Source organism: Eriocheir sinensis, chromosome 65 (assembly GCF_024679095.1).
Source record: "Eriocheir sinensis breed Jianghai 21 chromosome 65, ASM2467909v1, whole genome shotgun sequence".
In the NCBI taxonomy this organism is placed as follows: Eukaryota; Metazoa; Arthropoda; class Malacostraca; order Decapoda; family Varunidae; genus Eriocheir; species Eriocheir sinensis.
In genome coordinates, this window is record NC_066573.1 from 10,339,943 (window position 1) to 10,363,509 (window position 23,567).

Consider the following 23,567-nt stretch of genomic DNA (forward strand, 5'->3'; position numbering starts at 1 on the left):
ACTGACTGACTGACTGAACTAAAATACCCCTCTCTCTCTCTCTCTCTTTTGCTTTCCTTTCTTTCTTCCTTCCTTCCTTCCTTCCCTCCCTTATTCATTCGTTCGTTCCTTGCATTCTTCTTTCCTTTCTTTCTCTTCTCATTCTAGTTGTGATGTGGACAAGACGAAGGAAGGAGGAGGAGGAGGATTAAAAAAACAAGAGAACATTTTTAACACTACCACAAGTTCAAGTCCTTCCTCTTCTTCCCTTCCTCTTTCCTTATCTAACCTCTTCCCCTCCTTATTCCTATTCTTTCCCTTTCCTTTCCTTCTCCTTACTCTAGCAATGTGCTCCTCTCCTCTTCCTCTTTCCCTTACCCTGCCAACATGTCCCCTTCCTCTTCCTCCTTCCCTTCCTCTTCCTATTCCCTCTCTTTCCTCTTCCCCTTACATTCTTGCTTTCATAACAAATCCAAGAGCTGCTTATGTCTCCCCTCTCTCTCTCTCTCTCTTTACAAATGTTCCTTTCCTCCTCCTCCTCCTCCTCCTTCCCCCTCTCTTCCTTATTCTTTACCTTTCCTCTTTCCCTCTCTTTCCCTTACACTCTTATTTCCATAACAAATCCAAGAACTGCTTATGTCTCCCCTCTCTCTCTCTCTCTCTTTACAAATGTTCCTTTCCTCCTCCTCCTCCTTCCCCTTCTCTTCCCCTCATTCTCCCTCTTAACTGAACAAATCCATGAACTGCTTACCTCTCAACTTCCCCTCTCAACCCGTCACACCAAAACAAACACCCCATCAAACCAGCAAACCTGAATAACTTACTGATTGACCGAGAAACAAATGACAATCACCAGGAAACAAAAGAAGCGCGGAGGACATTCCATACACAAGACCCAGAGGAGTCCCTTTACCAACCTTCCTTTGTGTGGTGGTGGTGGAGGTGGTGGGAGGAGCTTGTAGTTAAGAGAATCAAGTGGAGGAGTGGGTAGTGAGGTGGAGTAATAGTGGTAGAGGTGGTAGGTCCCGCGATGTCCCTTCCCAGCACTGCCACACTTCACTGACTCCAGATCCTGTTACCCAGTGCCACTATCCTTCCCCCTCAATACACCCTCCCCCCCATCTTCCCCCCTTCCCCTTCTCTTATCCTTACCCCAGCAACGTGCATGCCCTCTTCCCCTTCCTTCCCTCCCCTTTCCTCGTTTCTTATCATCCCCCTTCCCCTCCCCACTCCTTCTCTTTCCCTCCCCCTGTACTGTTCCCCGAAGCAATGTGTCCCTTCCCCTCCCCTCGCTAATTCGGAGTTCCCAGTGAGTGGCTTGTCTTGTCCCCTCACCACGCATGTCTGACACACACACACACACACACACACACACACACACACACACAGTACCACTTTGTCCCTCTGTTCCTTTATAGCATTAACAAGTGTGTGTGTGTGTATGTGTGTGTGTTTCTGGGTGATTGTTTGTATGTGTGTATGTCTGTATGTGTGTGTATGTAAACCTAACTCACTTTCTTAACCTCCCACTTTTTTATGTTTTCTGGAGATAAATAAACATAGGAAGCTGAATGGTTGTAAGTAAAAAAAAGAAAAGAAAAAATGATGATAATAATGATCATAATAATAGTAAAAAGACAAAGATGGAAAATAGCAATAAATAACAGTAACATCACCAACCTTTAACACCATCACCATCATCACCATCAACAGCAGCAGCAGCAAACAGCAACACTTGGAAGACTTTTAAATGTGTCCTCAGGTAGACAAACACAAACAAGAACAGAACAAAACAAACCACAGAACTTGAGAAAAAAAAAAGTTCCACTATTAAATATAAAAGAAATCAAATACACAAAAAATTCCTATCAACCCGGTAGCAGCAACGGGCCAAATTTGTGGCTTTACCGTGTAGCAGCGACAGGCCAAATTTGTGGCTTTACCGTGTAGCAGCAATGGGCCAAATTTGTGGCTTTACCGTGTAGTGACAGGCCAAATTTGTGGCTTTACCAATTGTGGCTTTACCGTGTAGCAGCAATGGGCCAAATTTGTGGCTTTACCGTGTAGCAGCGATGGGCCAAATTTGTGGCTTTACCGTGTAGCAGCGACGGGCCAAATTTGTGGCTTTACCGTGTAGCAGCGACGGGCCAAATTTGTGGCTTTACCGTGTAGCAGCGATGGGCCAAATTTGTGGCTTTACCGTGAAGCAGCAATGGGCCAAATTTGTGGCTTTACCGTGTAGCAGCAATGGGCCAAATTTGTGGCTTTACCGTGTAGCAGCGACGGGCCAAATTTGTGCCACGATATAACCCCCCCCAAAAAAGATGATACGTAAACTGATCACAAATGCTTTGATATATATTATGAAATGGTTTGTGTGAGTGGTGATTTTTTCTCATTTTTCTCGCTTAGAGGGACCATTAAGAAACATGATTCGCACTGCTACCATCGGGTTAAACAGAATGACCCAGAAAGAAAAAGAACAAGTACAGCACAACCAGAGAGAGAAAACAGACAAACAGACAAACAGACATACACACAGACAAAGACTAGCAGACATAATAAGACAAAGACACACAGACAGACAGACCGGGAGAAACAGAAACAGTGAGGCCAAGAGCGAGAACACAAGCAGGGCGTCTTCTTACCGTGGATGGTGAGCTCGGAGTCCTTGTTGAGGTCGTAGAGCCGCAGAGCCTCGTTGAGCTCCTGCTGGGACGAGATGGTGCACGGGTCGCCTGGAGGAGGAGGAGGAGACAGGGGATTAATCTGAGTGCATTCAACTATTGTTTTGAAACTATAATATCAGTCTAAATCAAATCTATTTCTACTGAGTATTACTGTATCAAAAAGTAAATTTCCTTGTAAGAGAACCACCAAATCTGATACAGCAAACTGCACTCCAAAATAAACTATAATGGGGCAAACACACACACACACACACACACACACACACACACACACACACACACACGCTCAAAATAACGAACTAACCAGCTAACTAACTAACTAAACTAATATATCAACAAGACATACACACACACACACACACACACACGCTCAAAATAAGGAACTAACTAGCTAACTAACAAACTAAACTAATATATCAACAAGACAGACACACAAACATCCATACACACACACACACACAAAGAAATATATATAAATACATACTGAAATAAAAATACCTGATTAACTGATTAGCTGACTACCCTTACTAACTTAACTAAACAAAACTATCACATCACCTAAAATACTGATAAAAGAAATACCAATACAGGGCCATCATTTCTGGGGGGGGCGCTGTTCTCTATGTCGCCCTGAATATGACTCTAAGAACGATATTATAAAACACTTTTGCTTCTCACATCAACTATTTCTAAAGGGCGTCAGTCGGGTTCTAATGAGTGCTTCTTTAGGTTCATGGCACAGAGGAAGGGTCAAACTACCATCAGGGTCATAAAACTACTCCTGGATTTTTTTTTCTTTTTTTTTTTTTTTTTACAGCAGAGGAGACAGTGCAAGGGCATAAAAAAAAAGAAAATAATGAAAAAAAAAGCCCGCAACTTACTGCTCCAAGCCCAAAACTCCTACGAAAGCCTTGTCAAATATGTGTTCTTGGGCGACAAAATGCCTAGTAATTCTGCCTCAAAAGTCTTTAAAATGCTCGCCACCACTCCCTCCTCCACCTCGAGCCTATGGTGGCCTCTAGCCCCCCCCCCCAAAAATCTGCCAAAATTACGGGCCTGCAATAATATTAACATACCACACGAAGAAGGAAAGAATGAAATGAAAATGGCTGAGAATCTGGGTAGCTGACTGCACTTACCACTTAAACCAAGCCAAGCTAATACACCAACAGATACACTTACACCCTTGTACAAACACAAACAAGAACAGAACAACAAACCACAGAAATTCGAAGAAAAAAAAATCCACTATTGAATATAAGAGAAATCAAATACACAAAACTCAACCCGTAGCACACACAAAGAAAACATATACAACAAAACACACAAACAAACTACCCACACTAACTAAACAAAACTAGAGATGAAATAAGCAAGTAAGTACATGAACAACCACCAGCACCACCGGACCTCACCTTCCTCATCTATCCACTTGACGGTGAACACCTGCGCCGTGTCAAACTTGCATATCGCCCGGATCTCATGCTCCAGGGTCTCCACCTCCATCTCCGGGGGGATGTAGGTGATGTAGACCTCACTGGGGGCACACACACACCAGGGCAGCACATGGGGGAGGAGAGGAAAAGGTGTTAGGGGAGAGGATTGCAACATATGGGGAGGAATGTGTTAGAAGGGGTTGCAACACATGAGAAGGGAGGAGAGATGTTAGAGGAGAGGATTGTAACACATGGGTGGGAGAGGAGAGGGGTTAGAGGAGAGGATCATAACACATGGGTGGGAGAGGAGAGGGGTTAGAGGAGAGGATCATAACACATGGGTGGGAGAGGAGAGGGGTTAGAGAAGAGGATCGTAACACATGGGTGGGAGAGGAGAGGTGTTAGAGGAGAAGATCGTAACACATGGGAAGAAGAGGTGTTTGAGGAGAGAATCGTAACACATGGGGAGAAGAGGTGTTCGAGGAGAGGATCGTAACACATGGGGAGAAGAGGTGTTCGAGGAGAGAATCGTAACACATGGGGAGAAGAGGTGTTTGAGGAGAGAATCGTAACACATGGGGAGGAGAGGTGTTTGAGGAGAGGATCGTAACACATGGGGAGTAGAGGAGAGGTGTTAGAGAAAAGAAAGGGATTTGAGGAGAGAATCGCAACACAGGAAGAAGAGAAAAGAAAGATGTTCGAGGAAAGGATCGCAACAAATGGGAAAGAAACACACCACAGGAAGGAGGAAAAGAAAAGAAGAGGTGTCTGTAGACCTCACTAGGGGACACAAACACACTGGATAAGGAAGGGAATGTCACTAAATATGAGGGATAATATGACGACTTAAAATGGTCCATAGTTTCATAGCCTCAACATACCGTACATACAAAGAACTGGGCAACAAACCACAACTAACCTAACCTAACCATGATATATATGGAGAGGAGACAGAATGGTGCTGAAAGAGTTAATACAGCTGTTCATACACCTCATTTGACATCACACACACACAAGGGCAAGGCAATGGATGGGAAGAAGATGAGAGGCGTCAGAATGTAAGGAGTAGAAACATGTAAAACAGTCCCCTGCATACTGACTACAAGGGCAAGGCAATGGATGGGAAGAAGATGAGAGGTACCAGAATGTAAGGAGTAGGAACATGTAAAACAGTCCCCTGCATACTGACTACAAGGGCAAGGCAATGGATGGGAAGAAGATGAGAGGTGCCAGAATGTAAGGAGTAGGAACATGTAAAACAGTCCCCTGCATACTGACTACAAGGGCAAGGCAATGGATGGGAAGAAGATGAGAGGCGCCAGAATGTAAAGAGTAGAAACATGTAAAACAGTCCCCTGCATACTGACTACAAGGGCAAGGCAATGGATGGGAAGATGAGAGGTACCAGAATGTAAGGAGTAGGAACATGTAAAACAGTCCCCTGCACACTGACTACAAGGGCAAGGCAATGGATGGGGAAGATGAGAGGTACCAGAATGTAAGAGTAGAAACATGTAAAACAGTCCCCTGCATACTGACTACAAGGGCAAGGCAATGGATGGGAAGAAGATGAGAGGCACCAGAATGTAAGAGTAGAAACATGTAAAACAGTCCCCTGCATACTGACTACAAGGGCAAGGCAATGGATGGGAAGAAGATGAGAGGTACCAGAATGTAAAGAGTAGAAACATGTAAAACAGTCCCCTGCATACTGACTACAAGGGCAAAGCAACGGATGGGGAAGATGAGAGGCACCAGAATGTAAGGAGTAGGAACATGTAAAACAGTCCCCTGCATACTGACTACAAGGGCAAGGCAATGGATGGGGAAGATGAGAGGTACCAGAATGTAAGGAGTAGAAACATGTAAAACTGTCCCCTGCATACTGACTACAAGGGCAAGGCAATGGATGGGGAAGATGAGAGGTACCAGAATGTAAAGAGTAGAAACATGTAAAACAGTCCCCTGCATACTGACTACAAGGGCAAGGCAATGGATGGGAAGAAGATGAGAGGCGTCAGAATGTAAAGAGTAGAAACATGTAAAACAGTCCCCTGCATACTGACTACAAGGGCAAGGCAATGGATGGGAAGAAGATGAGAGGTACCAGAATGTAAGGAGAAGGAACATGCAAAACTGTCCCCTGCATACTGACTACAAGGGCAAGGCAATGGATGGGAAGAAGATGAGAGGCACCAGAATGTAAAGAGTAGAAACATGTAAAACTGTCCCCTGCATACTGACTACAAGGGCAAGGCAATGGATGGGAAGAAGATGAGAGGCACCAGAATGTAAGAGTAGAAACATGTAAAACAGTCCCCTGCATACTGACTACAAGGCGAGGCAATGGATGGGAAGAAGATGAGAGGCCCCAGAATGTAAGAGTAGAAACATGTAAAACAGTCCCCTGCATACTGACTACAAGGGCAAGGCAATGGATGGGGAAGATGAGAGGTACCAGAATGTAAGGAGTAGAAACATGTAAAACAGTCCCCTGCATACTGACTACAAGGGCAAGGCAATGGATGGGGAAGATGAGAGGTACCAGAATGTAAAGAGTAGAAACATGTAAAACAGTCCCCTGCATACTGACTACAAGGGCAAGGCAATGGATGGGAAGAAGATGAGAGGCACCAGAATGTAAGGAGTAGAAACATGTAAAACAGTCCCCTGCATACTGACTACAAGGGCAAGGCAATGGATGGGAAGAAGATGAGAGGCACCAGAATGTAAGAGTAGAAACATGTAAAACAGTCCCCTGCATACTGACTACAAGGGCAAGGCAATGGATGGGGAAGATGAGAGGTACCAGAATGTAAGGAGTAGAAACATGTAAAACAGTCCCCTGCACACTGACTACAAGGGCAAGGCAATGGAATCAATGGGCGAGGTGAAGGGATTTGTGTGTGAGGTGAGGAATTATAACGGACATATAACAAAAAATAAATAAATAAAGAATATTAACTCATAACATATCATACACACACAAAAAATCACATGAAGGGAAAGAGGAAGAGGTGATTTAAGAGGGATGCATAAAACTCCTCACAATAAGGAGGTCTGTTAAAATAATATGATAACTTAATAATAAAAACATTACCATTTCAGATTAACTAATAATAATCTGCATATATAATTACTGTCTCTTTCTATATATAATGACACAACAAAATCTCACAGCATCCTCATTAATCTCGTTCACTTCACACACAAACTGTCAAATCAAATTAGTCGCAGCGGAAAAAAATATGACGGAAGAAAAAATTTTATACGACATATTTACATCAGCACTGCCATTATGAAAGCCTGGAAATCAATGTGCAGTTAATGGCGCTCAGTGGAGTAGAACAGTGCCAGGGCCGCACCCCAAAGGTCACCCATTGAGAGGTTGATGTAGAAAAAGTCTCAGTAAATGACCTGGCTACTTTTTTTATCTCCTTTTTTTTTTTTTCCCAGCGATGGCAGAGCGAGTGACATCCACCACACAGCCCACCGCCCCCGTCATTACTCCTGGCCTCCACACCTGCCACAGTGACTCACACAGACCAATGGCTCATGCAAACACGACTGGCATGGACGGTCACGCAGGAGGAAGCTTTACGTACAAATGAGAATCAAAACATCTCACACATGAACATTTCTGGAGCTAATGGAGGAACATCCTGTCTTCTTCATAGTCAGTGTGATGTGGGCTATTTTTTAGAGGGGTGGGGGGCTAACCCTGGGTCTATTTCCTTCAACTATTAACCCGGTAGCAGCGACGGGCCAAATTTGTGCCGTGATTTAAACCCCAAAAAATAGATGATACATAATCTGATCACAAATGCTTTGATATATATTATGAAATGGTTTGTGTGAGGGGTGATTTTTTCTCATTTATCTCGCTTGGAGGGACCATTAAGAAACATGATCCCCACTGCTACTGGGTTAAATGAATAAATAGTGAAGGAGGAGTAAGGAGGCCCACAGCTAAAAGACGCAGCCCAACTATACAAATCAGTCAATGGTATAAAAATGAAAGAAAGTATCAACGGCTGAAGTAATGTAAATCTCTCCTCTTGAAAAGACACGCAACACAGAGAAAACTTTTGCCACAGTGAGGGAGGGGTGAGAAGGCCCACCGCTGGCAGAAGCTCATCCACATCAACTGTTATTACTAATTCAGACCACTATCTCAAATGCTATCTGTGAAGTCTGACACAAGAGAATCTTTCCTGTTAACATTTAGTTGTTCCCTGCTCTCCGTCATACATCTGATAGTGAAAAAATGTCATTACCTTTGACAGACTGAAACTCCTTATCACCTGATAAGATAACAGAAAAGGCATTGTTCAGTAGCTGGCACACATTGGGCAGGGAATTTAAATATTAATAAAAAATTGGAAATGTGAAATACATTTGAAATGCTTGGAGTGACTGCACTGTGAAAGACAACAAAACATTTATAAAAAGCAGAGGTGGACCAGTGAGGTACTTGGTGCAGCAGTACCACACTACCGCAAAATTTCTGAAAATACCACACTACCGCAAAATTTCTGAAAATACCACACTACCGCGGACCGCACTAAAAAATCCTGAGGTACCTTGAAAACTATCGAAGACGACATTTGCAGCGCGGCATGCTCACAGAAATGTTTTTTTATACAGTGAATAGGAGTCAATCAGTCAATCAGTATCAGTCATCAGAATCAGTGATTCAATCATACGAACTTTTCAGTTATTGTTAAAAATTAAATACTAAATAGACAGACTAATTTACTTTTTTTTTTTTTTTTTTTTTACAGCAAAGGAGACAGTTCACGGGCACAAAAAAAGTAAACATTAATAAAAAAAAGCCCGCTACTCGCTGCTCCTAAAAAGAATTGCGAGTCTTCTTTAACCCGCGCGGTGCCGCCATTTCAACCCCGGACCCGTCCGTGGTGCCAGACAATTTTTCACTGTACAATTTTAAGCATGTTTCCTTTGTTTGGATAACCAGGACATGCACAGAAGTATTTTTTATTTTGACTACCGCTACTGCAGTACCGCACATCGCACTACTCCGGAAAAAGTACCACACTGCCGCAACTACACCACTGATTTTTCAGTACCACGCCCACCTCTGCTGTGGGACACCTGAAGAAACAGGGACAGTGCTAGATGAAGGTCCGTCAAGAAGAACATGTTGAGTCCTGTTAGTAAGAAATGCAGTGATCCAGTGAAGAATAGGTCCTGAAATACCGTAGTATTTCAATTTTAATGTCAGTCTTTTGAGCGGGACTTTGTTGAAGGCTTTGGCAAAATCTAAAACAATAGTGTCAACTTGTTTAACGTCATGTCGGTCAAGTAGCCTCGTGATGTCGTGATATGTAGTAATGAGTTGCAATTCACATGAGCGTTAAGGTCGAAAGCCGTGTTGTGAGTCAGTAAGGATATTGTTTGTGTCAAGGTGATTCATTATGTGTTTGTGTAATATGATTGACAGAAATTAATCAACATCTATTTCTACTTGAAAGTTAGTACACTGGGTATTTGATACATGCGAGTTCGAAATATGCGAATTCGCTCATATGCGACTAACCTAAATGTGCCAAGTATTCGTTTTATGTGAGAAAAATTCGCTATTATGCGAGTAGCGACTGGTTGGTGAGGTATGGTGGACGACTCGCACTAGAGGGTGGCGGGTGAAAATGTTTTGCCGCACTTTCCTCGCCTATAATTAACCTTTCCTTCCCTCTGATCCTAAAGTTAATCCTCAGGCATCTAATTATTAGCTTAAATCGTAGACTTTGGGTGTGTCTCCCCGGAAGCAATCAGCAGCTCTGGGCTGTCAGACTCGGAGAAGCTCTACCCTGAATGGGGTACATATAACTTTGAATATAATATCCATGTCCTGATTTCCCATCAGTAAAATTCAAAATACGTATTTTCATATTATATTTTGCAGTTGATCTGTAATAATGTGCTTTATTGTTGCTTCAGTGGTTTATTATTGTGAAACGGTGCCGGAATAAATAGTTAGAGGGTTCGAAAACGGGTCATGGAACATAACCCCCAATAATTAATGGGATGAAAGGTTCGATATATGCGAATTCACATTATGCAAGCTTTTTGCAGAACGTAACCCTCACATATAACGAATATCTGGTGTATATATATGGTCCCTGAAAGTCAAGATCAACACCAAGATTGCCCATCAAACGTAGCATCCCAGTGTGATTAGTTTCCTCAGTAGCTCGGCGAAAGTTACCGCCTGCACGCTGCACACTGAGTGAATCTACCAACCAACCCTTTTGTTTACCATTTCAAAGTCACAGCTGCTTGGGGTAAGAGCGCTGTAATTCTTCAACCAACAGTGGAACACTTTGAACATAGAGAAGAAGGGCACAAAGCAATATACGGTATCATAGTCATAATTGTAAGTAAGGTTGCCAAATGTAATACTGCATATATATAAATTAAGTTCAGGGAAAATGTTGAGTTTTTATCTTTTTCTAAATATGTCTTGCCAAATTACATGTGCATCTTATATGGCGGGAAACATGTACTTCTGTTAGCCCCTAACACATGCTGAATAAATTTAAACTAACCTAACCGAGCTTGACGTAACATAACTTACCTACTGGGAGGCTTCGCCCCACTCAACCCCCTTAGAGGAAGGGCTTCACCCCCCACGATCCCCCGCCAGGGAGGCTTCGGCCCCCTTGACCTTCTATTATCCAGGAGTCATTTGTTGCTGCCCTGCATTCAGGGACCAAAAATGAATACATATTGTAAGTATTAACTCTGCAAGAGACGGCTGCCCCCTCGTCAGTGTCCCCCTCCACAGGTTCGGCTACAGCGGGAACAGTCAGGCGCGGCACAGGTGGGCAATTACACGTCAGGCACACAACAGGTACAGCCTGAATGCCTGCCAGGAAACCATGACCAGGCGTACACACACACACACACACACACACACACACACACACACCTACACACGGTCACTCACCCACTGAAGGCGATCTTGACCCTGATCTCCGGTGGGTCCCCCGTGGCTCCCTCCCTCCCTGGGGCCTGCATGGGCATCCTGGCACTGGCACCTCGCCCCGGCCAGGCGACACACACACTCGGGGCCAGGCACACACACACGGGGCAGGTGGTGCGGGCGTGGCTGGGGGCGGCGGGCGGGCGGGCGGGGGTCGGCCCTGGGGGTGCTGGGCCGCTGATAACACTCCAGGGGAACCAAAACAGCCCGGAAGTGTACGTCACGTGACCCTCCCTCCTCCACTACCTGCCGGGACAAGCGAGCGTCTATCGTGCTGCCCGGGGCCTCCTCTTCTTCTTCCTGGGACCTGTTCTGCTTTGTATCGCTTCTTCTTCTTTTCTATCTTCTCCTTCTTGTATTTTCTTCTTGTATCTTGTATCTTCTTTTTTTGTTCCTTGTTTTATTTTATCGTGTTGCCTGTCTTGTATCTTGTTTTCTTGTTTTCTTGTATCTTGTTTTCTTGTATCTTGTATCTTGTTTTCTTGTATCTTGTATCTTGTTTTCTTGTATCTTGTATCTTGTATCTTGTATCTTGTTTTCTTGTATCTTGTATCTTGTATCTTGTTTTCTTGTATCTTGTATCTTGTTTTCTTGTATCTTGTATCTTGTTTTCTTGTATCTTGTATCTTGTTTTCTTGTATCTTGTATCTTGTATCTTGTATCTTGTTTTCTTGTATCTTGTATCTTGTATCTTGTTTTCTTGTATCTTGTATCTTGTATCTTGTTTTCTTGTATCTTGTTTTCTTGTATCTTGTATCTTGTATCTTCCTGTTTTCTTCACTTTACCTTACTTGGAACTATTCTTTTTGCATTTAATTATCTTTTCTACCATTTTGTTTATCACCGACCTAGCTATTATTACGGTATCAAAATGGTCAAGATATTATAATTCACATCGCGAATTATAATACTGAAACATTTAACCATATTATGCCTCAGAAGCCGCACTAAAGCATAATTCTATACAACCACACATTATTTTCTCGACCATTTTTTCCCTTATTAGTAATTTGCTAGTTTGAGGACCTGTAAATATCACGTTCCCAGCCACTGTACGGTTTATTAAGGGCTTATTGCGGCATTGGTTCACTAAAACATAATTATATACTACCATACATCATAATAATCAACTAAATCTCTTTCTCTGGTAGTTTGAGGCTCTGTAACCATAGTTTGAGGCCCTGTAACCATAGTTTGAGGACCTGTAACCATAGTTTGAGGCCCTGTAACCATAGTTTGAGGCCCTGTAACCATAGTTTGGGGACCTGTAACCATAGTTTGAGGACCTGTAACCATAGTTTGAGGCCCTGTAACCATAGTTTGAGGCCCTGTAACCATAGTTTGAGGCCCTGTAACCATACCCGAGCCAGATTATCGTACCCAGAGCACAGTATTTACAGATTTCCAACGAATAACTATTAGCAACAAACATCAGGAATTAACTATTTTGACGATAACTATGAATGAATCTCGTTATTGGGGCCCAGGAGACAGTTTTGGGGTCTGAAAAAGGTAAAAATAAGGCTGAGTACGACAATATGGTAACGTTGGTCGCCCTCAAGTGCATAGAGAAGCTCAGTTGACCCCCGAGCAGCAGATAGCAGTCGCCCCAGTGAAGATAATCGTAATTTTACCCTCAATTCACCAACAGAAACTGGTTACGATGGTGAGCCGGGGAGAACACATCACTAGCAATTAATATACGAGCCGGAAAGAGGAAAAAACGGCCTACATACCGTCAGTGGCAGGCTTAAAACAGAGGCCTAAGCTATGGGAGGGGCAGATTGTGAGAGGGACGCCCATGCAGCCATAAATCAGCCTCTAGTAACGTTGTGTAGTGGTTTTTGGGGCGTGTTTTAGTGTGTTTTATGTGTTTTCTTGACGTGGAGTGTGCTGGGGGGAGGGGGGAGCTATGGGAGGCGTTGCAGACAAAATTAGGTCATCCTCCTTACGAGTCATCTTCATCTGTCATTCTCCCGCACCTGTTACGTGAGGGACTGGTGACGAGGTGACTGGTAACTAGGGAGCCAGGCCCATTCGTAGGAGGTGCAAATTAGGTCATCAATTGTACGAGTCAGCTCCATTTGTCATTCTGCACCTGTTTTTTTTCTTATCTGAGTCACTCCCTCCTTGAGTCATCACGAGGGACTGGTGACGAGGTGACTGGTAACTAGGGAGCCAGGCCCATTCGTAGGAGGTGCAAATTAGGTCATCAATTGTACGAGGCATCTCCATTTGTCATTCTCCTGCACCTGTTTTTTCCCTGTTTTTTTTCTTATCTGAGTCACTCCCTCCTTGAGTCATCACGAGGTGACTGGTAACTAGGGAGGCAGGACCATTCGTAGGAGGTGCAAATTAGGTCATCAATTGTACAAGGCATCTCCATTTGTCATTCTCCCGCACCTGTTTTTTCCCTGTTTTTTTTCTTATCTGAGTCACTCCCTCCTTGAGTCATCACGAGGGACTGGTGACGAGGTGACTGGTAACTAGGGAGCCAGGCCCATTTGTAGGAGGTTCAAATTAGGTCATCAATTGTACGAGTCATCTTCATCTGTCATTTTCCTGTACCTGTTCCCTGTTATCTGAGTCACCTCTGAGTCATCACGAGGGACTGGTGACTAGGTGACTGATAACTAGGGAGCCAGGACCATTTGTAGGAGGTTCAAATTAGGTCATCAATTGTACGAGTCATCTTCATCTGTCATTCTCCTGTACCTGTTCCCTGAGTCACTCCCTCCTCTGAGTCATCACGAGGGACTGGTGACTTGGTGACTGGTAACTAGGGAGCCAGGACCATTCGTAGGAGGTTCAAATTAGGTCATCAATTGTATGAGTCATCTTCATCTGTCATCCTCCCACACCTGTTATCTGAGTCACCTCTGAGTCATCACGAGGGACTGGTGACTAGGTGACTGATAACTAGGGAGCCAGGACCATTCATAGGAGGTTCAAATTAGGTCATCCTCAGTACAAGTCATCTTCATCTGTCATTCTCCAGTACCTGTTCCCTGAGTCACTCCCTCCTCTGAGTCATCACGAGGGACTGGTGACTAGGTGACTGGTAACTAGGGAGCCAGGACCATTTGTAGGAGGTTCAAATTAGGTCATCAATTGTATGAGTCATCTTCATCTGTCATTCTCCTGTACCTGTTCCCTGAGTCACTCCCTCCTCTGAGTCATCACGAGGGACTGGTAACTAGGGAGGTGCAAATTAGGTCATCCCCTGTACAAGTCATCTTCATCTGTTATCCCCCCGCACCTGTTCCCTGAGTCATCACAAGGGACTGGTTACTAGGGAGCCAGGTCGAGCAAGAACCACTATCTCAGCCTCATGTATATTTTAACTTACTTTTACTTTCCTTTAACCTCCATGAGTCATCTGTCATTCTCCTGCACCTGTTACTTGAGTCATTGCCTGAGTCATCACAAGGGACTGGTGACTAGGTGACTGGTAACTTGGAAGCCAGGCCCATTCGTAGGAGGTACAAATTATATACATGGAAATTATATGGGCACGAGTCATCTGTCCTATACTTGTTACCTGAGTCACCTCCTCCTTGAGTCAGCATGAAGGACTGGTGACTAGGGAGCCAGGCTTATTCATGGGAGATGGAAACTGCATTCAGGGACAGATGATTGCACGAAACTGTAATCAGGAAGGAGGGAAGAATTCGCTGCAGAGTTGGCGGCAAAATTGGCAGTATTCCAGAATTACACCCGTCTTGTGCACATGCAACACACCGCCATATTCCTTTCTGTTAAAAATCACTCATTCGTGAGGTTAATTTCTATAAATATGGTCTAGGAGGATATATCAAGGGATTTATAGCTGTCTATCGCATATTGACAGCAAGGCACAGGTCAGGTTAGGTTAGCTTAAATCACTGGTTCGCAAAGTGGGTGGTGCTGCCCACCCAGAGGTAGTAGGAAGATCTGGGGGGCGGTGAGGTAAAAGGGGGCAGCAAGGTGGCATAAGGAGTAATTAATAACTTTGTTTTTCAAAATCTGAATGACAAAATCTATGTAACAAACAGTAAGGTTAAGCTAAAGGAACATGTATTCCTTGTTTTCAATGTTGTTTGCAGCATACCAAATACTGAGAGGTGTGTGTTTGTATGTGGGTGAGTGGGGGCCCGCTAGCAACTCATCTGGGAGCCAAGGGGGCGCCAGCCTGGAAAAGTGAGGAAGCCACTGGGATAGATTTAGTTAGTTTAGTCAAGTCAGGTTAGACTAGCTTTGATTTAGTTTGGTTAGATTTAATCGTTTATAATAGATACGTAATACGTTTTGCACTGTACCGTTGGCTGTTGTCACTGGCAGTTGGCAGCCAGGTGGCCATACTTCTGCAATTTTGCTGCAGATTTTCGGTGAAGGACTTGTCTCACTCTGGCAGTGAAACTATTAGTTCTGATAAGATTTGGCATGATCTGACAGCTGTCTCCACAAGAAATAACCATATTTTAATTTTCTACCATCTCCATCCTCCATCTCCAGTCATCTGAATTTTAATTAACCAAATTGGCCGGCTTAACATTCTGCCTAGGGAGAGCAACACCTCCCTAGTACAGAAATTATCTATTTGTGCTAAATTAGTAACCTGTTGTCACTAAAGTGGTAACTTATCATTAGCAACCTATCACGATCTTGACCTCTTTTTCTTGTTATATCAATACATAGTTTTGTATTAGACCTCAAACATCATAAGTTATAAGATCTGTATATTCACTGTAGGTCCCTAAACACATACGTACACTGATACCAATGTGCTCATCCCTGGCGTCCATTCCTGCAACAGATGGAACAACAATTAGACTGCGCCCTGGACCTGATGCGCAGGTTGCCGCCTCAGCAGATAGAGCGGAACCTGAGTGACCTGATTGACCTGGTGCCGGCGCTGTGCGAGGAGCTGCTCTCCTCTGTAGACCAGCCACTCAAGATTGCGCGGGACAGGAACATTGGAAAGGACTACCTCCTGTGTGACTACAACAGAGATGGAGACTCCTACAGGTGTGACTGGTCCTTGGGGCAGCATTCAGTCTTTAGTTCACTTGTAATTAAACAAAGCCTTAACCTCTCCATAGTGTGCAAGGTTTAGATCCTCCATTTGTGTGTTCTGTTGGACTGCCTCATTTGTTAAGTAAAAATGTACAAGCTAGCTATCTCTTTATCTGTCTTTACTCACTCTTCATTTCTCTTATCTACCTCTCTGTCTGTCTACTTGTCCTTACCAATACACAGTTGTGCATTCCCATAGAATCTCAGTGATGCTAACATGTACAATGTGGTAGATGTAGTAAATAGTTTTCTAAGGAACAGAAATCTTTTCATAGATATGCAGTGTATCATGATATTTAGTAATATAATTTTAAACTTAATTGAATCCATGATCTCAGTAATTAGGACCAAATTCCTAAACAGATCTCCGTGGAGCAATACATATGACCCGCCCCTTGAGGACGGAGCCATGCCCAGCGACCGGCTACGGAAGCTTGAGCTGGACGCCAACCAAGCCTTTGACCAATACCGGGACATGTACTTTGAGGGGGGGGTGTCCTCCGTGTACCTGTGGGACCTAGACCATGGCTTTGCAGGTGAGTGAATGTTATGTCTTATATTAGGGTGGTTCTGGCTGCCAAACTCATTAGTCTATACAGCAATACCTCGGTTTAGGAGTGCCTTTGTTTACAAGTATTTTGATTTACGAGCAAAGAAAATAAAAAATCACTAAAAATGCCTTGGTTTACGAGCAGTGACTCGGTGTATGAGCATCTGTTTGTACAGGTCAAAGACGCAAGCATGGGTTCCCTTTGTTTGCCGCAAGACAAGAGTGCTCAGAGCGGAAAACAGTGGTAATGGGTCTCAATCTGGCGTCACACTGGGCCGTGTTCCTCAAACCGTGTTGGCGATAGGTGCAACTGGCAACTCCAATTTTTCTGGGTGTGTGTCACGTACAACCAAAGTCAGTTGCCTGTTTCCACAACGTAAACAAACCAGTCGCCCTGTATGCTACTGTTACTCCAATTATGGACTTGCTGCTACAGTTCAATGGAAGGAAGAGGTGGTTGTGGGTACGATCACTGCTTGAAAGATGGGAGGACTGGAGTGTTTACCCAAATATCTTATAAATAATAAATAAAACATTGGATATTTGTGATGCTAAAAAAAGAAAAGATCTTGATATTTTAGCACAAATCGAAATATGACTATGTGACAATGATAATGCCAAGTTTATTCAAATGACACCAGTAATCTTCAAGAAAGCACTCAAGACTCACTCATTCACTATGACGTTATGAACAAGTGCATCGAGGATTATTTTTGAAGCTAACATCACTATATTACTGACGGCCCTGCGGAGCACTGCGCTGGCAGCAGAGCGGGACCTGAAACCTCATATTTATCATTACTATTTGTTCGTAAAATCACTTTTATCCTGTATAAAATAACATGTAAAATGATTTTTGTTAATATTTTCGGGATGTAGGACGCATTAATTGGATTTACAGTAATTTAAACTTTTGGTTTGCGAGCAAAATTCCGAAACGAATTAAACTTGTAAACGGATGTATGACTGTGCTTATAAGTAGCCATGGGATTGCACTGTTGGTGTGAGAGATCTGAGTTGAGAAAAATGTGTGATATACAATGCTTGGCATATCAACCTCAGTCATGTTGTAACTCTTTCTCTTTAATATATACGCCATACTTCAACTTATTGAAAACTGTTGAAGAATGTTTTTTTGACTGAAAATCTTGTGCTATAAGTCACAGTATATTGTAGTTTTTTGGTGACATAATGTATGTTGCAGGTGTGATCCTCATAAAGAAGGCTGGGGATGGCAGCAAGAAGATCAAGGGCTGTTGGGACAGCATCCACGTGGTTGAGGTAGTGGAGAAGTCCAGCGGGCGGTCGGCACACTACAAGCTCACCTCCACGGCAATGCTGTGGCTCCAGACCAACAAGCAAGGCTCAGGCACTATGAACCTCGGAGGCTCACTCACAAGACAGGTCACTACACCTATGTCCTTCCTTCATGCCTTTCCCCTTAACCCGAGTAGCATTCCCTCACCCATCCACTTGCCTGGCCACCTTACACTCCCATTGTAGGTCTGTCATAGCCTGAGGACCATCATCTTGCCCTGCCGTCTTAGACTTGAGGTTGAAGTTGTGTATCCTGTACATTCAGTCACCCGCAGGAAGGTAACCCTAAATTAACATTGGCTGAAACTCATTATTATCCCTTGACCCATCTTTCTGTGCTCCTACACTTGGCACACTCCCATCCTTCAGGTTCTTCAGGTTGTTTATTCTTCTGTCCATCTTTCCCTCAGTAAGACAATCCCATACTAACCTTAGCAATAACTCATTATTATGCAAACTTTCCTTGGTTCATTTTAAGCAGGTAATCGCTGAATTATTAAGCTTTAGTTTGATGTCTGATTGCCGGTCATATAAATTTCTGTCCAAAACCAACACAGTCAATCAATATATTTATTGCTTTCTTGATGGTAATGATGATGATCTTAAAGTTGTTTCTCTGTCTTATTCTTATTTCACTGTGGGCATTTGTATAAGTGTGATGAAAGCATGATTGAATTTTCCAACCACCATGTGGTCCTTCTTTCCTGCTGGTGGTGATAATAACTACAACTTGATGATGAACAGAGAAGTAAACAGTCTTGTCTCCACAGATGGAACAGGACTGCCCTGTGTCAGAGTCTTCTCCGCACATAGCCAACATTGGACGCATGGTGGAAGACATGGAAAACAAGATTCGCAACACGCTCAACGAGATTTACTTTGGGAAGACCAAGGACATCGTCAACGGCCTCCGCTCCGTGCAGCCCATCCCCGACCAGAAGCAGCACGATGCCTTCAGAACCGAGATTGCAAATGCACTCATCAGGAGACAAGCAAAGAAAAGCTCTGATGAAAATAATTAAAATGTAAAGTTTATAATTACGTTTGTGAGAGTATCACAAATGAGGGTATAGAAAGCCGAAAGTATTTTGTTTTCTTCATAAATGGCCTAAGCCTGTTGATGGGTATGAAACACACTATTTCAGGCCAGACAAGTTAGCCTTTTTCAAAGAGACTGAGTGATGCTCTGATCTTAGCACTGAGGTCAAGCTGAGTGATTTTGTGGGTCTACATTCCTTTTTCGAACACTACTACTGGTAGAAGGCCATAGTGCACATAGCTTCTAAATGTCTCAAAGCCTATAGATAACTAGCTTTGTGAAACTGAAGTGATACTAATGACATTGGAAGCGTACATCGTCACCAGTGTGGTCTGTTTGGAAGGAGAGACTCGCGCCCTGAACGATTCCACAGCTTGAGACGGAATGGAACGAAATAGGAAATGCTTCATGATGCTTGCAGTCATACTTAGTTTATTTGGATAATTAATGTTATGGCAATATTTAATGCTTGAAATCAATAATATATCCAGTTCCTGCTTGAAAAGTACCCATATGGATAACCTGGCTGCTTCCCAGGTGAATTGTTTTTCCTATTTGTTTTAAGTCATTAGGCCAAAGAATAATTTTAACCTCAGAGCCTTATACACACACAAGTTCAGTAATATCTTTTTGTTTAGCATACATCATTGTGCAATTAAACAAGTAAAGGAAAAAGCAAGCCTGGGTGGTCAATCGTAGGTGCTTTCTAACAGTCTGCAATTCCAGTGCATATACTGTCCTGGCGGCCACACTCGCCAGTCATATAATATGGTCCATGTGCTGGCTGTTGACCTATTTGTAAAGCATTGGGCTCCACTTTGAGGGGCCCATTCATATTTGGGGTATGTTGTTTGTGAGGGCATGTGTGGTTAGGTGTCTATTCTTTTTTGCACAATTTTTCCTGTTATTTTCTATAGTTAGTCTTCTCTGTGGCTCCTTAATGTGACAAACTTTCATTCACAGTTACAAAAAAAGGCCTTTTTTTCAATTCTATTGTGCAGTAACTAAAAAAATATCTTTGATATGAAGTGACCCTCACTTTTCCTGAACGTGTGATCTACTGTTTCTACTTTATAAGCCTAGTCCTCTCTCTCTCTCTCTCTCTCTCTCTCTCTCTCGGGCTGTTAATTTCTCAGCGCTGGTGAGTGACGTCACAATGATGGGGAAACTTGCCCCCTTCAGGCGGCTCTCTAGTGGTTTGCATCACCAGAAACAAAAGAAAACTGCCTCAAACTAAAAAGGAATCAACAGCTTAGGGATATACTACTTGTTTTAATAAATAATATTCATGATTTAAATTTACCACAAGAGCAGTCAGGAAAGGAGAGGATGTATTGGTTATGTTGACCAGTGATTCACAGTGATCTAACATTTTTTGTTATGAACCAGAGGGCAGGAAACAAATCTCCATGGTGAGGCCGTGAAGGGGGTGGCTGTGCCGCCAGCGCTGGTGGGTTGGGAGTGTCACCGCGCCTCCTGGTGTGTGGGATGAGGAGGGTCTGGGCAACAAGTGCATTGAATTAAGTGTTTTAAGCATTTCGAGTCTGTGACGTGTTATTTTTTCCATTGTAGTTGTCACTCAGACGATTTTTAAGGGTTATAGATTTTATGTTAATTGTTAGTCATGGGTTAGGAAAAAATGAATAGTGAACATGCACTTCATTAGCTTATTAACGTAATTAGCTTCGTCAGCATCACACATTGGTGGGTTGATTTTTCAAAGTCGGGTGTCTCCCTCACTATTTACGGGGTATTAAGGATTATGAGCATGTACTGCGGTACTCTTGCCTTGAGCCTTGCTGATTGATACTGTATTTATTATTATCACAGGTTCTGTTTAAAGATATAATATGGAGAACTATTGATCATATCCCTGTTGTATTTCCTTTAAGGCCATGTGATCATCTCATTGTTATGCATTTGCCCTGTGTGGCAGACACTATTTTTGATCAAAGAATTGATTATACAAGTATTTGGTACGTTCTGGTTTCTTTCCCCTCGTCTTTAGTAATTAAAGTATTGTTGAGATTGTTTATCATTGCCTTGAGTGTAAACTAAACATTGCTGGTGGCTATGGGTGCACTGTTGTATCAGTTTTGGAACTCCTTGATAAAAACTGCTGTCATAACATCATTCAACGCAGGGAATGTGTGGTGTATTTACCATGTAGTGACAAGGCTTTAACTAGAGCAAGCTTCCTTTTTTATTATAAGAGCAACATAGTTCCTCCCCATCATTCCAGAACTGATGGAACACCTTTGGCAGTGAGTGACGTTGGATTAAGAGCTTGACTAATGGCACTACGCACTTGTACATCTTGAACACACAATACAAGAACATTACCTCACTATGCTAGGCAGGCAACCAGTACACTGCCGTCTACACCATACTACACTACAAAGATTCAGAAGAGAAAAGTTAAGATACCACATGAGTTCTCTTACTCTATTCTCCCTAACAGTACAGGATAGACTACTTTGTCCAAATAGTACATGATAAAAACAAGGCTTAGTATTCAATAACTTGCATAAATAATCTACATTCTGATAACCTCATAACTAACAATGCAACATGATAAATCAGATACAAGAGTAGAAATCTTATTCTAGTCAACATTACTTTTCAAATGCTTTATTTTAATTTCTGGGGAATTCCTTGCAGCTAAATCAGTTTAATTACCCATAAATGTTTCTTACTCTCAAGTGGGGGTACGGGGAGCAATTAGGGTATTTCCAGATATTTCTTTAAAACAATTTTGGTTTACAGCTTTGCACAAATTTTATAATGCATGTTTCACAAAAAAAAAATCAAAGAAATGTTTGGAACTGGATCAAGTGTCCAAAGGTCCCCAACTTGAGAGTAGAGATTTTAGAACCAATGGAGGGAATCTGGTCAGAGATGCAACTCCCCAAACCCACTGCAAGTGTACACCCAAAGAGCCAGGCCGGCCACTCTAAGCAGCCAGACACTCATACAAAGCAGACCAAATCTCCTCACTTGGGTCAAGGTACAGCTGAGGTGAACAATGTAACGCTTGTTGCTTGACCCTCAGCACTGTCTCTTTATCCTGTCAGCCTGTGGTGGTCCCTCGTCTCAGGACACAGCCAGCAGCAATAGTCTTGGGTGCTGTTAAAGACATGTGTAAGTGACTGACGTGTAGCTGACCATCTTGAGTTCAGAAAGCACCATCAGAAGCTCCGTTTTTTACAAGGAGACAAGATATATGCATGTATAAAATCATGTACTAGTATTTGAGTTCACTTAAGGAAACTGAAATCTAATGGGAGTGTAATTTTTTTTTTTTAGTTTCTTCCTTAGCAATGCATGATTATTTTTAATGGTGTTACCCTGTTTAAAACACAAGCAAAATGAAGTGTGGGTAAACATGTGAGTTCTCCTCATGTGATGTGCACAGAAGGGACATCAATGTAAACTGTTTCTTAATCTGCATCAATGAAATGCACAATACACCTCACAACATCACGCCCATCATAACCCATCATCTGTGCCTGTGATCAAACCATAAACATCTTGATCTGATAAACTTCCATCCAATAAACAAGATAAATGTATTTCTATATACACTACAAATATCTGTCATTGTACCAAAACAAGCTTTCAACATTGACATCTCAGTCTTTGAGAAGCATGGCATCGCAAACAGGTCGCAATAAACAAATCTACATATCTATTAGAAAAACTAACCTTTCCACTGTCCGTCAGCATTAATGAGAGCCCAACACACACATATATAGCCTCCAATTACACCCACTTACCTTGCCAAGACAACAACAAAAAAGATATGCAGTTATTCCCAGACACACTGCCCTCAACCAGAGTTATTGTTCTTCTCATCTTTGTCCTGACTACCACCACCACCAGAGCCAACGTGGGCAGCACTAGTCTGTCCTTCATTGCCCTCAACACTCCCACTCTTGGACTGTTTCTTCCCCTTCAGCCAGTTTTCCCTCTTCGCGGTACGAGCCCTGTTGTCCATACCCGCCTGGATGTCGTCAACCTGGGAACTGTCAAAGAGATCCGAGTCTTCGCTGGTCGTGTCCTTGGTGGGGCTGCTTCTTGTTGGCCTTGCAGATTTAGGTCTTGGACTAAGGGGGTCTGCTGCCGAGGCATTCAGCTCCCTCAAGCGCCTCAAGTAAGATTTGACGTATGGCCTGATGGAGTGGTGGAGGTAGGGGGGGCGGTACCTGAGAGGGTGTGTGCAGAGGCAGTCACAGGAACTGGAGCAGAGGGAACACCACCACCGGCACCTTGGCTCACACAGGCCACAGCTGCAGGAAGGAGGAGGTGTGTCAATAAAAGGAGATTTCCAAGCAGTATTTTTTGATGGGATACACATGTTGCTTTGTGAGAGGGTGTCCTGAGTGGCTGTTGAAAATTTTGAGTGATAAAAAAAATAAGTTTAATTAGTATCTCTTATGAGGCTCCTTGGGAGGAATTTAAGAGATTGGTAGTATAACAAATAACATTAAATACT

The 23,567-nt window shown here is 43.1% G+C and overlaps 3 protein-coding genes and 2 long non-coding RNA genes across 10 annotated transcripts in view; 2 read left to right on the top strand and 3 right to left on the bottom strand.

Moving 5' to 3' along the window:
• Positions 1-11,328, bottom strand: part of LOC126987622 (atypical protein kinase C-like) — a 107,410-nt gene extending 96,082 nt beyond the window's left edge. For 2 of the 4 annotated variants that reach the window (XM_050844756.1, XM_050844757.1), the window contains exons 1-3: positions 11,076-11,328; positions 4,085-4,206; positions 2,628-2,717 (exon numbers count right to left, since the gene is read on the bottom strand). In XM_050844756.1, coding sequence (XP_050700713.1) covers positions 2,628-2,717; positions 4,085-4,206; positions 11,076-11,152 — 289 coding nt within the window. In that variant the 5' untranslated portion in view covers positions 11,153-11,328. Of the gene's footprint in view, positions 1-896; positions 1,027-2,627; positions 2,718-4,084; positions 4,207-10,703; positions 10,981-11,075 lie in introns of those variants that run through there. The other 2 variants (XM_050844758.1, XM_050844761.1) reach the window with 2 other exon arrangements.
• LOC126987630 (uncharacterized) lies at positions 4,214-6,848 on the top strand. Of its 2 annotated transcripts, none has more exons than XR_007741063.1 (3): positions 4,214-5,331; positions 5,857-5,943; positions 6,825-6,848. It is a non-coding gene; the product is annotated as an uncharacterized LOC126987630 (long non-coding RNA). The 2 variants fall into 2 exon arrangements; XR_007741061.1 differs by lacking the exon at positions 6,825-6,848 and adding an exon at positions 6,387-6,410.
• A 1,353-nt stretch (positions 11,329-12,681) lies between the features above and the next one.
• Positions 12,682-21,051, top strand: LOC126987625 (F-actin-capping protein subunit beta-like). The gene is made up of 5 exons (XM_050844766.1): positions 12,682-12,777; positions 15,907-16,118; positions 16,530-16,702; positions 17,921-18,120; positions 18,804-21,051. The coding sequence occupies exons 1-5, from the start codon at positions 12,775-12,777 to the stop codon at positions 19,053-19,055; spliced, it is 840 nt and encodes a 279-aa protein (XP_050700723.1). The 5' UTR covers positions 12,682-12,774; the 3' UTR covers positions 19,056-21,051.
• LOC126987631 (uncharacterized) lies at positions 13,247-14,362 on the bottom strand. The gene is made up of 3 exons (XR_007741064.1): positions 14,259-14,362; positions 13,515-14,112; positions 13,247-13,363 (listed from the first exon to the last, which is right to left on the bottom strand). It is a non-coding gene; the product is annotated as an uncharacterized LOC126987631 (long non-coding RNA).
• LOC126987623 (uncharacterized) overlaps positions 19,951-23,567 on the bottom strand; it is a 33,864-nt gene continuing 30,247 nt past the window's right edge. For both annotated transcript variants that reach the window (XM_050844762.1, XM_050844763.1), the window contains one exon: positions 19,951-23,361. In XM_050844762.1, coding sequence (XP_050700719.1) covers positions 22,902-23,361 — 460 coding nt within the window. In that variant the 3' untranslated portion in view covers positions 19,951-22,901. The remainder of the gene's footprint in view (positions 23,362-23,567) is intronic.